We start from the raw sequence: 14,219 nt of genomic DNA on the forward strand, positions 1-14,219 counted from the left end.
AATACTCTTGCCCCTAGAGCACAGAGAAAGGCACAGATACAAACAGTAAAACCCCTCAACTGTTGGGGATGGAGGCACAATATGGCTGGCCCAGGATACTATACCAATACCATTGGAAGTCTCCTTCTAGTTCCACTAGGGAAGGAGACATGAAACTTTCTCTCACACAAGACCCACCACAGATACAAGGCAGGAGTTCTATTGCCATGGGGAGGAATTGGAACCATGAGAATGTCCCACATCCAAGGCCCAAGCATGCATGTCTACATAAGACTGAGGCTGAGCCAGGACAAAATAGAGCCCTACAACCTCCAGCTTAGCAAGCACTGAGCAGCAAGCAGTAGCAGTGTTACAGGAATATAGATGAAACTGAAGGCAGATAGCAGGGCATTAAAACCTTCCAGCACCCCAGCTCCCACCCTAATAAGGCACCCAAAGAGGAATCTGAAGCCTATAGGGGGCTGAGGATGACCATGACAACAACATCATTAATCATTAAGGAAACGCAAATTGAAGCCATGATAAGAGACCACTACACACGTGGTCAAATGACTAAAAGAAAACATACTGACCATCCCAAGTGCTGACAAGGAGGCAGAAGTGCTGCATCTCTCATACATTTTTGGTGGGGATCACAGCAGTGCAGCAACTCTGAAAAACTGTTGGGCAGTTTCTAATGACATTAAACATATACTTACCCAATGGTCCAACAATCCCACTCCTGGGTGTTTACTCTAGGATAATGAAAACTTATGTTCACACAAAATCTTATACATGAATGTTTATATCAGCTTTATTTGGAATAGCCAAAAACTGGAAACAACCCAACATAATGAGCTTGTATTCCTGTATTCTCAGGAAGCATCATCATCTACCAGGAACACCCAAGGCAGGAACCCATAATACATTGTAGACTTCTTCCTCTACCTCACATTTAAAATACTAACACTCGGTCACCAAATCCTCCTTATTTTACCTTATAAAGTATATCTCAAATCTGTGTCCTTCTCTATATCCCTACTCCTATTTGACATACAGTAGGTACTAATCATCTCTTTCTTGAACTTCTGCACAGTTCCCTTACAAGTATAACAGTAATTCCAGTATTGGACCCACCAAATTGATTCCCCCTAGAGCAACTAAAGAAATCTATTTAAAACACATATTTGAATACATAAACATTCAGTAGTTCCCACAGTACACAGGAAAAAGCACAAGCTTCTTTGATTGGCATGTGAGATCATAAAAGGTCTAGATTCTCATCTCTCTGGCCCCATTTCTTGATGCTTTCAAGCTCCTATTTTAGGCTTCAGCAACAACAAACTGATGTTGTTTCATATACACACGCCATTTAGTTTCTCATCTCACTTTTTCTCACCTCCATAACTTTGTTCATGCTGTCATTTGTGCCTAGAATCAATGTCTTTCTCTCCCTTTCCACCTGACCTATCCTTACTGACACTTTGGGGTTCAGATCAGGTGTCCCCTCATCCTTGACTTCTCCCCACTCCACCCATATTCATGCTCCAACTGGAAACGCACATTCATGGTTGCAAGAAACTGTCGAAGGAACAATAAAGCCTGCTGTGAGCCTGTGTTGGCTTTTCTGAGTATAACAGTTTCCTAGGATCGCTCATCGAACAAATTTTAAAAAGCAGGAGTAATACATGGAAGTGATTAAGCCTTTAAAGTGTACCCTTTGTTCCCAAGGTTCTGTTAACTACCATTTAGGAAAGGCTTATTTGCAATGTATTCAATTACTTAGGTAACAAAATGGCTTTTTACTGATCAGATAGAGCATCATTTGCTTAACAGCAAATAACAAGTATGGTGGCACAGTTCCATTAATAGTCTACTCCCAGATATAGGCTTATTAAAGATTGAGCTCCAGGGGAAAAAAGAAATTTTGCTAGAGTACATTATAATTATTCACATAGCCAATTAGACCTAGAGAAATATAAGTTTAGTTTTTTTCCCATTATTTTTAAATTAAGGAATAGGTAAACCAAAGGAGAATATCTAAGTAACTCCAATGTCCATTCCACTCATTCATCCAGTTCATTCCTGCCAGGAAAAGCTTCATGAAATTCTTATTTGATCAGGTCACAACCCACAACTCTCAATGCCCTGCTCCAGTCTGACTTCTCAGTTAGAACTTCTCCAACTACCCAGAACTGCCACAAGGTTTCTCTTCTCCAATCTTTTGAAACTTTTGTTGTTGTTCCCACGTGCTTACCAATGCTTCTCATTGTTGTTACCTATAAAAAAACAAAAAGGAAGAGACAGACAGACATAAAACTTGGAGGGCCACATACTCTTTTGTGGTGGACCACATCTTGTGAATGGTCAAGGAAAGCTTCTGGAGAAGGGGACATGTCATCTAGATATTGAAAGGTAGATAAGAATTCAATAGGCTAATAAATGGAAGGAGGCCATTCCAAGCAGTGGAAATGCATATCTGACAATACAAGTGTATGATAAATATGATGTTCAATATAAACATGCCAGACGGGGACTTGGCAAGAGGTAGGCAAGGCCCGATCATGGAAGGCTTTTATGCTAAGCTAGGAGGCTCAGACTTTATCTTGTTAACAGTGAAGATTCAGAAAGGGAAGATTTGCCTCCCCAGTTTCTCTAAAGGAGTAAAAGCAACTTCTGTGTGTGAATGGCTCTATAAATAAAAGTGGCCAAAATAAAAAAACAGGGGGCCAGGGCAGGAATAAGGGAATGGGAAGAAGACAGGGACTCATGCCTGCACACTAGTCTAGGGAATAAAAGAGAACAGATAAAACAAGAATGAGAAAGAAAGGTAAGATGGCAGGAAGGTGGGAAGGCAGGAAGGAAGGAAGGAAGGATATGGACACTGGCATCCAAGAGTCTGGGTTACAAGCCTGGCTTCCATCTAACTTGCTATGAAATCTTAGGAAAATTTTCTAACTTCACTTAGTTTACTCATCTATAAAATGGGGAACTTATCTTGTAGTTTTTTGTGAGATTAAATCAATTTTAGATACTTTAAACACTTAGAATCTTGCCAAGGATATAATAACTGCCTAATAACATCCCTTAAGATCATGCTCAGTGTAGTACAGAAGCCTGAATTAAAAGTAGTAATTCTCCTCTAAAGCATGGAGCCAATTCTAGCTACATCAGATGTCAACACTGAGGGAAACTAGGTGATGGGTACATGAAATTTCTCTAATATTTTTTCAACTTCTTGTGAGTCTTTAATTATTTCAAAATAAAAAGTTTAAAAAAAAACCCAAAATGCCTTTTCTGAACCACAGTGACAATTCACTTGACAAATATGTGCCGAGGACCTACTACATGCCATACTCTGCTCAAGACACTGGGCTCCTTCTATTGTCACATTAACAAACCTCATTTTCCAGCGTTCACAGAAGGAATTAACCAAATGACAGTGTGGTTTTCAGCTTCTGCCATTTCTCTTTAGCAGAAACCCAGCAATAAAAACCAACCGTTGGAAATGGAATTATAGTGTCCTAGCTTCATCCCCAAAGTTGGAGTTGCTTTTTTTGTTCAGCTGTTCAGTTTTCTGAGAGCATACATCTAGCTGAATGCATACTCTTAATTTCTTAATAAGGTTCTGCCCAATCCTCTGTCTGAGTAGAATTGCACAAAACCACAAACTCTCTCCCATAAAACTTAGCAGTGTTTCTCAAAAAAGGCAGGATTGGTACTTTGATCTGAACAATTTATTACAGGGTACAGTCCATAGGTCATCCAGGACCGAGTTGACACTTGTCTTGTCTTTGCACAGCCAATAGCCAGGGTTCATGTCTTCATGACAATAACGAAGACTCAATTTCAGCCCCCACTTACCCTCCAACCACAGCAGGGCATGGCACCCTAGAGCATGAATAATCTGCACAACTCCGTTCAGAGCCTGCTGCAGGATGCTTAGAATTCCTGGCCCCATCCACTAATTGTCTGCAGTCACTCACAACTTGAGAGTTTCAAGTAAATTACCTGTGTTCTACCCAACTCTTCCTTTACTTCATTGTGTAAACACAGTTCTGCCTCCATCGCTGGTCACAGCCAATTACTCTCGCCAAGATGGTGACTCTTCTTTTTCCCTGCTAGTCCCTGGACACAAGGAGTCCAAAGTGCCCTTGTGGAAGCCATAGCTTTTAGTTCAAGGGGATCCTGGCTATATCCCCTGACAGGATTACACCTGCTTTTGAGACTAACATCTCCAGCCTGCAGAGCACAAAGGTGCACACAACCCCCCAGGGGGTCACTGGGAATGATATTAAGTGAGGCTATTCCTGCTTCTACCCCTTGATTCTCAAACTTACATATACCTCCTATGAATGACACAGCACTAAAGAGGGCTCTGACTTAATGCATATGCAGCATTTTAAAGGATGGCACCCCATCCTTTCAGAGTATTGCCGTTAAACTGGCACTTCATCTTGGCCTTCAGTAGTCCAGTTCAGTGCTCTAGGAAGACAGCTGTTTCTGGGTGGTGCACTATGTGATATAAACAGTAAATTCTATGATCATGGGTTCAGTCCTAAGCCCCTTTCATTATGAAGTGGGTCCTCTGATCGGATACTATGTTGTATGGGATTCCATTCCTGTTGGGCAATCTGAAATCCTCTAGTGGGTGGTGAGTGGTGTTGACTATAGCTCAGAGGTCAGGGAAAGCAAGCTCATACCCAGAATAGGTATATCACTGGCAGGATGGACACCTGGCCCTTGCAGGATGGAAGGGGTCTGATATAGTCAACTTGTCACAAAGTAATCAGTTGATCTTCTCAAGAAATAGTACCATATTGGGGCTCAGTGTTGGTCTCCATTGCTGGCAAGTTGGACATTCAAAGACAGCAGTGGCTAGATTTGCCACAATAAATAGTAGTCCATCATATTGGCCGATGAATGGTCTTCCCATATGTGCTGCAGAGCCCCGTCTCCTGCTCCAGGCCCACTCAATGCTGTCAAGCTTCCATGTGATTCAGTATATGGGCCAGAGCAATATTCCTAGATGTGGAATGTGTTGCCCCAAAAACTCAAAGAGGCCTACCTGGTATTGTGCTTCCTTTCTTGAGATAGGGGACTGAGATGCAGCAATTTAGCTTTTGCTTGGGGGAGAGGAGTATTCTAGTCGTTCCTTACTACTGAACAACTAAATCTTTACTGACATGGCACATCCCATAATTTTCACAGAGTTTATTTTACACCCTCCAGTGTACATGTGTCTTATCAAGGCCTCTAATGTACTAGACAACTCTTGTCTTGCCCAATAACATGATGTCATCAATGTGAATGGATCAATGTGATATTCTAAAGAACGTCCACATTGTCCAAGTCTCCTCAGTCCTTATTACGACAGAAAGTAGGAGAGTTAACACAGACCTGGGCAAAACAGTGAAGGAATATTATTATCTGTTTCACGTAAATACAAACCCTTTCTGATATTTTCTGATCAGATTTTTTTTAAAAAATAGCACTTTTGCCAAATCAATACCTGGCTATCATGTACCTGAGGCCGTATTAATCTGCTCTAGCAAAGATACCACAGCTGGTATAGCAGCTACAATCAGGGCTACTACTTGTTTGAGCTTCTGGCAGTCTACAGTCATTCTCCAGGATCCAGCCAGTTTCTGCAGGGACCAAACTGGTGAATTGAGGACTTCCACTTGGCCTTCCCCACCATTGGAAAACCAATATGGGAGTTATTCCAACTGCCAGGGATATCAATCCCAATCAAACATTCATGGACTCGAGAAATGACCAATGGAAGGTGTTCAGATCTAGTGGACCATTCCACTGCATCCAGGATTCTATTTATTACCTGGCCCCACAAGGTTCCACTCCTATAGTGCAGCCATAATGACATGCCAGGTCTCTAGGAATCACATCAACATAGACTTTGTGCCTGATGGTCCTCAAAATGTTTAGATATTCCTTTTTACCCATTGCACAGTCACCTAAATAAATGGCCACATGTCTCTTTGGGGAAGGAATAGAAGAATCATTATGGTATATACTAACCATGGTGCTAACAAGAGCTGGCTCCATGACCACCTCTCCTACCATTCGCCCTGGCCTGCAGATAGCAGTCACCACTGAGCTTCTTCATGATGCTGATGGCCCTCTCACCAGTGCATTCCTCATGTCCTTGATGAATAATGTGTCTTCTGAGCCTTTCCATGGAAGACAATTCTCTGGTGGGTCTTCTGGCTTCACATGATATATCTAATATATATCATGCCCACTTCCCTTGGCCTTTTTATTCTTTTCTCTACTGTCTGCCATGGAAACTCAGGCATTTCTATTTTGCTTAGGAGGGACCATCACTCTCTTCAGCCTTCTAAGAGCTACCCTAGCAATGAGTTTGCCCTGCCTCTTGGGTCCTTAACGGAGTGTTATATCCCATGTCCCTAGAAAGTGACCCTAAATCAACGAATTCTTGCTATCCAGTCTTAAATTTCAGTCTCATCCATCAATCAGCAGAGAATCCCTGCAGCACTGTTTTGAGAAAGATTCCGGATCACATGATCAGTTAGTGATATCTGCATTGGAAGGGTGAGAGGAAGCTTCTAGACATATAGCATATTTTACCATTTCTGCTGTAGACATCTGTACAAGTTATACAGTCTATAACTACAGAATTAAATAAAGATTATTATAGAATCAAGTAACTATAGAATTAAGTAAAGATGACCACAGGAGCACAAAGTCTCTGACCTGGATCTCAGATCTTGACCTCAGTTCCTCTGTAGTTTAACCAATTAAGTTAATTAAAATGATAGTTCCTGCAGTTGACTTTTTCCAAAGGCAGATATTGAAAGGGGAAAGGAGAAGAAAGCATAGGAACCTGGGGGAAGGGAGGCTAAAATTGGTGGTAGAGAGGTAATAAGAGATCCAAGTTGCAAAATAATGGGTGCTGAAAGAGGAATTTGAGGAGCTTCTCAAAGATAAATATTTTCCTTTACTCAGTTTTATCCTTTATTGATTTTCACATAGTCCTTGTTTTAGCACAGGTCTAAATCCCCTTAAAACTCCTCTTCTGTGACTTGGAAGGTCTACTCTATAATAGTATGATTCCCCTTGAGTCACTATCAAAATCCTTCCTAGGTGGCTACGTCTGATGGTAACAAGCTCCAATAATAAAAGTCAAGGAAGTCCTGCCTTGCCTCAATTTTCCTCAATGGCCATCCGATAAATCAGAAAGAAACAATTTCCCCAGGAATTCGTTTCTGCTATGGCAAAGCTGCAAATTTGAAAGAGACTGAAACTAACCACTTGTGTGTTTTTGTTAGACTCTTTCACAGGGCTGGTCAATATCTTGACAGATATCATTTGGCGATTCACTGGAGACTTCATGGCGCCTGATCTGGTCTGCAGAGTGGTCCGCTATTTACAGGTATGTGGCACCTTCCAAATGTGATGAGACAAACTGACACCAAAATTAGCTCTTGGATTCTTCATAAGAAAAATAATGTAAAACCCTGTACTTCTATGCCGCAAACTGCTCACTTCCTCCGAGTTGAAAGGACAAGCAAAATTTGTAAGATTTTTTAACGTATTTCTTTTGCTAAAAATAATATATATGTAAAGAAAACACAAATAAGCATAATAATAATAATATAAATGTTCATATTAAAGGATTAAGTAAAATTTCTGGGTCAATATTAAGACTTTTGACATATTCTAGCTGTTTTAATCCCTTTGGGCTGCTATAACAAAAATATCACAGAATATTATAAGATCACTGATAACTCATAAAATTTGAGCAGCAAAGGCTAAAATACTGCTCTCAGAATATGAGCTGAGGACCCCTGCATCACAATTTTCTTTCTTCTTATTAAAAATGCTAATTCCTCGACTTACTCCAGATCTCCCGAGGATAGGTCCTGAGAATCAAGATTTTTACCAAACACTCTATGTGATTCTTCACACTGGAAAATTTGAGAACTCCTGGACTTTAAATTGGAATGAAGGCAAGGAAGTAGGTAAGAAAGAGAAAGAAAAGAATTGAGAGAAAATTTCCTATTACTAGGCAAAGGAAAAATTAGATGAAGTCATGTGAAAGACACTTTTCCACAGGAAGATACTATCCTGAGCCCATTTTAAAAGGGTTCTCAAACTGGCTTTAAAAAGCGCTCCAGAGCCTGCTGAAAAACACAGCTCTCAAACACTATGCCGTTGGATTACTGTCTCTGTCCAGTGGGTGTATGGTGCTTAATGTCCTTCTTCAGAAGCAGGATGCCTGAGAGAGCAGTGTCCGGTACTGGGGAGGATGAGCGGCCTCACAGGGTAACCCCAGGGCACCCTTGTGTTCAGAGCACTCTGAATGGGATGAAGCGAGACTGGGAACCAATGGGAAGCTGTGCAAGGATGAGTCTGGATAGAGAACTGCTAGAAAAGACCTTAGCAACAGGATAGCGAGACTCCTGTGCCCTAGGCTGGCCCTTTTTAGCTGGGTCTGGACCACTTGTTACTCATTTTTGGTTGACGTTTTGCTCGTATCTACAAATGCCACTGTAAGTGACTGTGCATGAGAAAAGGACAGATAGACATGAAGATAAGAAGGTCTTCCCCACTGGAGACCCCACTGTTTATTGCCAACTGACAAATGTTCACTCAAATCTTCAGAATTTAAGTGAGCTTTCCTACTGTTCTCCTTGTGGCCCCCACCCTGCCCCAGGCCACTGCAGGCAGAGGCCTCTCTCCCAGAATGCCAGCTTCCTTCCCTGTTGATGAACAGTCGGCGAAGGCTGGAGCAGCAGCCCCCACAGACAGTGGTTTTCGGAGACTGATAAACACAAATTCCCTTGTAACTCATTTCTCTTCTTCCTGTTTGAGAGAGTGAAGATATAAAGCAGAAAAAGAAAATACCAGAGAGTAGGTGGCTTATAAACAACGAACATTTATTTCTCACAGTTCTGGAGGCTGGTAGTCCAAGATGAGGATGCCAGCATGGTCAGGTGAGGGCCCTCTTCCAGGTCACAGACTTCTCTTTGCTTCCTCACATGACAGAAGGGGCTAGGGAGCTCTGTTGGGCCTCTTTTATATGGGCACTAATCCCATTCACGAGAATTCCACTCTCATGACGTCACTACCTCCCAGAGAGGCCCGGAACATCCTCATGCTGGGCATTAAGATTCTAATATGTAAATGGGGGGGGGGATAAACATTCATTACACATTCATTCATTTTAAACATTCAGACCATACATAGCAGTGGCTAAAGAATCTCCAGAAAATTTGTCAACTATTTTTTACCTTTTTTTTTTTTACCTCAAACTAAGCCAACACTGGCTACTCTTCTTTTTGAAAAACTTTGGCAGTTTGTTAGAAAATAGGTATTATCTCTAGTTGTTTTAACTTGCATTTCATGTATTACCGCCTAAATTGGGCCTTTTAAAATACCTGTTGGCATTTGAATTTCTTCCCCTCTACATTGCCTGTTATCTGTTTTCAATTCTTTTATAGCTGGGATACTTGTTATTGTCTGAGTTATTGTTAAGATTTATTTTTGGATTAAACATAGCTACACTCTGCCTGTCAAATATGCTTCAATATAAGATATATATGTGGTGTAAATCATTACATATAAAACATATGCATATATTGTATTATTAATATAGTATATGTGTACATAATATAGATTAAAGCACTTCAACTAAGTATGGAAAGAATGCACTATTTCATAACTGGTATTAGGAGTGATGTGTTCTGTTTCTGAGTTCTTAAAATTATTTTCCATTCATATGGTTTTATTCTGATGCCAGTACTTGAGGTCTAAATTATTATAGCTTTATGGACACATAATGCATTTCTGGAAAACCTTATCCTGCTATATTCCATTTATTTGTAGGATTTTTTAGACTCTCTGCATCCATATTCATAAGTGAGATTATGATTTTCATTTGTTCTATCGTTATCAGATCTTGGTAATGGAGTTAATCTTCAGAAAATGAGTAGAGATTTGTTACAACTACAGTCTTTTTTTGTGCTCTGAACATAACCTTGAAAGTTTGGTAGATGTGAAAGAGCCCCTATTACTAGCCCCTATTGTTATTTTCTCAGAAGTGACTTTTTTTTTGGTTATTTTGTTTGCTGTTTGTTTGTTTGTTTTGGTGAGGAAGATTAGCCCTGAGCTAACATCTGTTGCCAATCTTCCTCTATTTTGTATATGGGATGCCGCCACAGCATGGCTTGGTGAGCAGTCTGTAGGTCTGCACCCAGGATCCGAACCTGCGAACCCCAACCCACCAAAGCAGAGCGTGCAAACTTAACCACTACACCACCGGGTTGGCCCCTCTCAGGGATAATTTTTAAAAACATATTTTAGTATCTTCTTGAGGATTTTTGCTTCCTTGTGGATAAATGTTTTCACTTGCTTATTGTATCAATTGCTGACAAACAAATCATGCCAAAACGTAGTGGCTTAAAACAATAAACATTTATTATCTCACAGTTTCTGTTGGTCAAAACTTCAGGAACAGCTGGGTCTGGCAGACCTAGCTAAAGGCTTATCAAAAGGTTCAGTCAGGTGTTGCCTAGGACTACAGTCACTGGATGGCTTGACTGGAGCTGGATGATTCACTTTCAAGGTGGGTCACTCACATAACTGGCAAGTTAGTGCTGGTTTTTAGCAGAATACTCATTCTGCTTCACAGGGACCTCTCCACAGGTATTCTTCTCTACTGTTCCTCACAACATAGCAACCAGCTTTCCCAAGAATAAGCTATCCAAGAGACCAAGGTGGATGTGGCAATATATTTTATGAACTAGTGTGAGACGTCAGACACCATCACCTCCACATTATTCTATTGGTTCCACGAGTCAGCCCTGATTCAGTATGGGGAGAAGGGAACCACAAAAGAGACTAAAACCAGGAGATGAGGATCATTGGGAACATCTTAGAGGCTGGCTGCCACTTATATTTTTCAAAAACATGTTATAATCTATGTTTTTTTCTAATTGTTAACTTTAAAATGTCTTCTTGATCCAGAATTATTCATGTCAGTAACACTTCTTCTAACAGTATTTACAATGAATATCAAGATAATACTATATGTAAAATATATCTTGGTGACACAGCAAAAATGGCAGAATAAGAAACTGATAATTTTCTCCTTCATAAAGTGTTTAAAACTATCAGAATCAAATTTTTAACCACTCTAGAAATTCACTAAAGGTTTACAACAATCCAAGGAGCATTTATTCAAAAAAATGGCTGAATTTCAGTAAGAAAAATGATATTTGTGGTGTTTTAGCTTGCACTAGTCTAATTCTCCAGTCTCCAGGTTGTGGTAGCCTTAAAAATTAACAGCTCATATTCACAGTGAAAACAGTCTGGCAGCCACTAGAGAGAGAAGAGAGCTATAGCCTTTAAAAGCTACATTCCTAGGAAATTCTCATTATGTGACATGTCTGTTAATTCTCTGGAAGACCCCACTTGCAAGGCTATCTGTATTTTACCTGATTCAGAACTCACCCACTGTGAAAAGCCTTTTTCCTAGGGCATTTGTCAAAAACAATTACAAGCAACTGATAAACTTCACATGCTTGAGGTATTGGATAACAGTTGGGGGAAACAATAGAGTAATTTAGAACTAAGCTTAAAAATATAAGCTGGGTAATGAGATATTCACAGGGACTTTGAAAACCTCTGACATAGTCCTGAGAATCTAGAAGCCCAAGTGCATGCTCAGGACTGTGCCCATGCTCAGGAAAAAACAGAGAAGGCCTAAACTGTCAACTTGGGCTGACCTTGAGGCTTTGTGCAAGCAGGAAGTGAAGACAAAGGCAGAGTTGTCAGTTGCCTGGCTGAGCGTCAAAACTATGCCCCAACATTCACACCAAGCCTCTCTGCAATGACCATGAGCCATATTGGTTCCAGGAATTTAAGAAAATCTCTGTTCCATTATTAACTAACCACTAAGCTAATTGAGAAGTTTAGTGACCACACAGAATAAAGAATGCGCACTTCAGAGAATTTGTTCAAGGAAGTTACTAAACAAACAAATAACTATACAAACCAGCAACAGCCACAAACCCTGGAGAGGGGTACAAATCCAATTTCCAGAGTTGTCAGTTTTCAACAACAACAACAAAAATGCAGGACACAGAGAAACAAGAAAGTATGGCCCATTCACAGGAAAAAAGAAAATCAAAAGAAACTGTTCCTGAGGAAGCCCAGACATTAGACTTACTTGACAAAGACTCTAAATCAGCTACTTTAAATATTCTCAAAAACCTAGGGAATGGCCCAGTGGCATAGTGGTTAAGTTCATGTGCTCTGTTTTGGCAGCCCAGGGTTCATGGGTTCAGACCCCAGGCATGGGACCTACACAATGCTTATCAAGCCATGTTGCAGCAGTGTTCCACATACAAAATAGAGGCATATTGGTGCAGATGTTAGCTCAGGGCCAATCTTCCTCACCAAAAAAAAAAAAAACCCTAAAGGAAACCATGTGTAAAGAACTAAAGGAAAGTATGAAAACAATGTCTCAGCAAATAGAGAACAACAATAAAGACATAGAAAGTAAAAAACAAAATCAAATAGAAATTCTGGAGTTGAAAAGCACACTAACTGAAATGAAAATTTCACTAGAGAGGATCAACAGCAAATTCAAACAGGCAGAAGAGAAAATCAGCAAACTTGAAAATGAGCCAATTGAAATTATCCAACTAGAGGAACAGAAAGAACAAAAAAATGAAAAAAATTAACACAGCCTCAGAGACCTATAGGGCATGATCAAGTATACCAACATAATCACAATGGGAGTCCCAGAAAGAGGAAAGAGAAAAGGGACATAAATAATATTTGAAGAAATAATGGCTGAAAACTTACCAAATTTTATGAATGATATTAATCTACACATCCAAGAAGCTCAATAAATTCAAAATAGGATAAACTTAAAGAAATCCACACCTAAATACATCATAATCAAACTTTGAAGACATAGAGAAGGAAAGAATCTTGTAAACAGCAAGAGAAAAGCAACTCATCATGTACAAGAGTCCCTCAATAAGATCAGCTAATTTCTCATTAGAAAGCATAGAAGCCCATAGGGAATTGGATAATATATTTAAAGTGATGAAAGGAAAAGAAAACACAAGAATTTTATATCCAGTAAACTTCTTCAAAATGAAAGGAGGGGGGCCGGCCCCGTGGCTTAGCGGTTAAGTGCGTGCCCTCCGCTACTGGCGGCCCAGGTTTGGATCCCCGGCGTGCACCGACGCACCACTTCTCTGGCCATGCTGAGGCCATGTCCCACATACAACAACTAGAAGGATGTGCAACTATGATATACAACTATCTACTGGGGCTTTGGGGAAAAAAAAGGAGGAGGATTGGCAATAGATGTTAGCTCAGAGCCGGTCTTCCTCAGCAAAAAGAGGAGGACTGGCATGAATGTTAGCTCAGGGCTGATCTTCCTCACAGAAAAAGGTAATAATAAAAAAATTAAAAAATAAAAAAAATGAAAGGAGAAATTAAGACATTCCCAGATAAACAAAAACTGAGAGAATTTGTTACTAGCACATCTTCCCTATAAGAAATTCTAAAAGGAGTCTTTCAAGCTGAAATGAAAGGACACTAGACAACACCCATTCATGATTTTTTAAAAAACTCTCAGCAAACTAAGAATAGAAGGAAACTTCTTCAACTTAATCAAGATCATCTACAAAAAATATACAGCTAACATGTTATTTAATGGTGAACCTAGAAGATTTCCTGATAAGATCAAGAACAAGGCAAGAATGCCTTCTCATCACTACTTTTCAACATTGTAGTGGAAGTCCTAGCTGATGCAATAAGACAAGAAAAGAAAATAATAGCTATACTGAATGGGAAAGAATAAATAAAATTGTCTTTTTTCACAGAAGATATGATTGTCTACACAGAAAATCCAAAGAAAATGCAAAAAATCTACAAAAAAAAATTCTGGAACTAATAAGTGACTATAGCAAGGTTGCAGGATATAGGAAAGTCAATCACTTTCCTATATACCAAAAATGAACAAGTGGAGTTTGAAATTAAAAACATAATACCATTTATATTAGCCCCTCCCACAAAAATTAAATACTTATGTATAAATCTTAAAAAATACGTACAAGATCTATGTGAGAAAATTTACAAAATTCTGATGAAAGAAATCAAAGAGAACTAAATAAATGGAGAGTATTCCATGGTGATGTGTAGGAAGACTCAATATTATCAAGAAGTCAGTTCTT

General features: G+C 39.8%; 1 protein-coding gene across 2 annotated transcripts in view; it reads left to right on the forward strand.

The window, feature by feature from the left end:
• The window catches only part of NPSR1 (neuropeptide S receptor 1), a 156,001-nt gene that overhangs the window by 99,542 nt on the left and 42,240 nt on the right, over positions 1-14,219 (forward strand). The window contains exon 3 of one of the 2 annotated variants that reach the window (XM_004418834.2): positions 7,290-7,393. The exons of the other annotated variant lie outside the window; for it this stretch is intronic. Within the exon in view, the coding sequence (XP_004418891.2) occupies positions 7,290-7,393 (104 nt within the window). The remainder of the gene's footprint in view (positions 1-7,289; positions 7,394-14,219) is intronic. 2 annotated transcript variants of the gene reach the window in all.

Source organism: Ceratotherium simum, chromosome 1 (genome assembly GCF_057802395.1).
Source record: "Ceratotherium simum simum isolate JZ-2026a chromosome 1, ASM5780239v1, whole genome shotgun sequence".
In the NCBI taxonomy this organism is placed as follows: domain Eukaryota; kingdom Metazoa; phylum Chordata; class Mammalia; order Perissodactyla; family Rhinocerotidae; genus Ceratotherium; species Ceratotherium simum.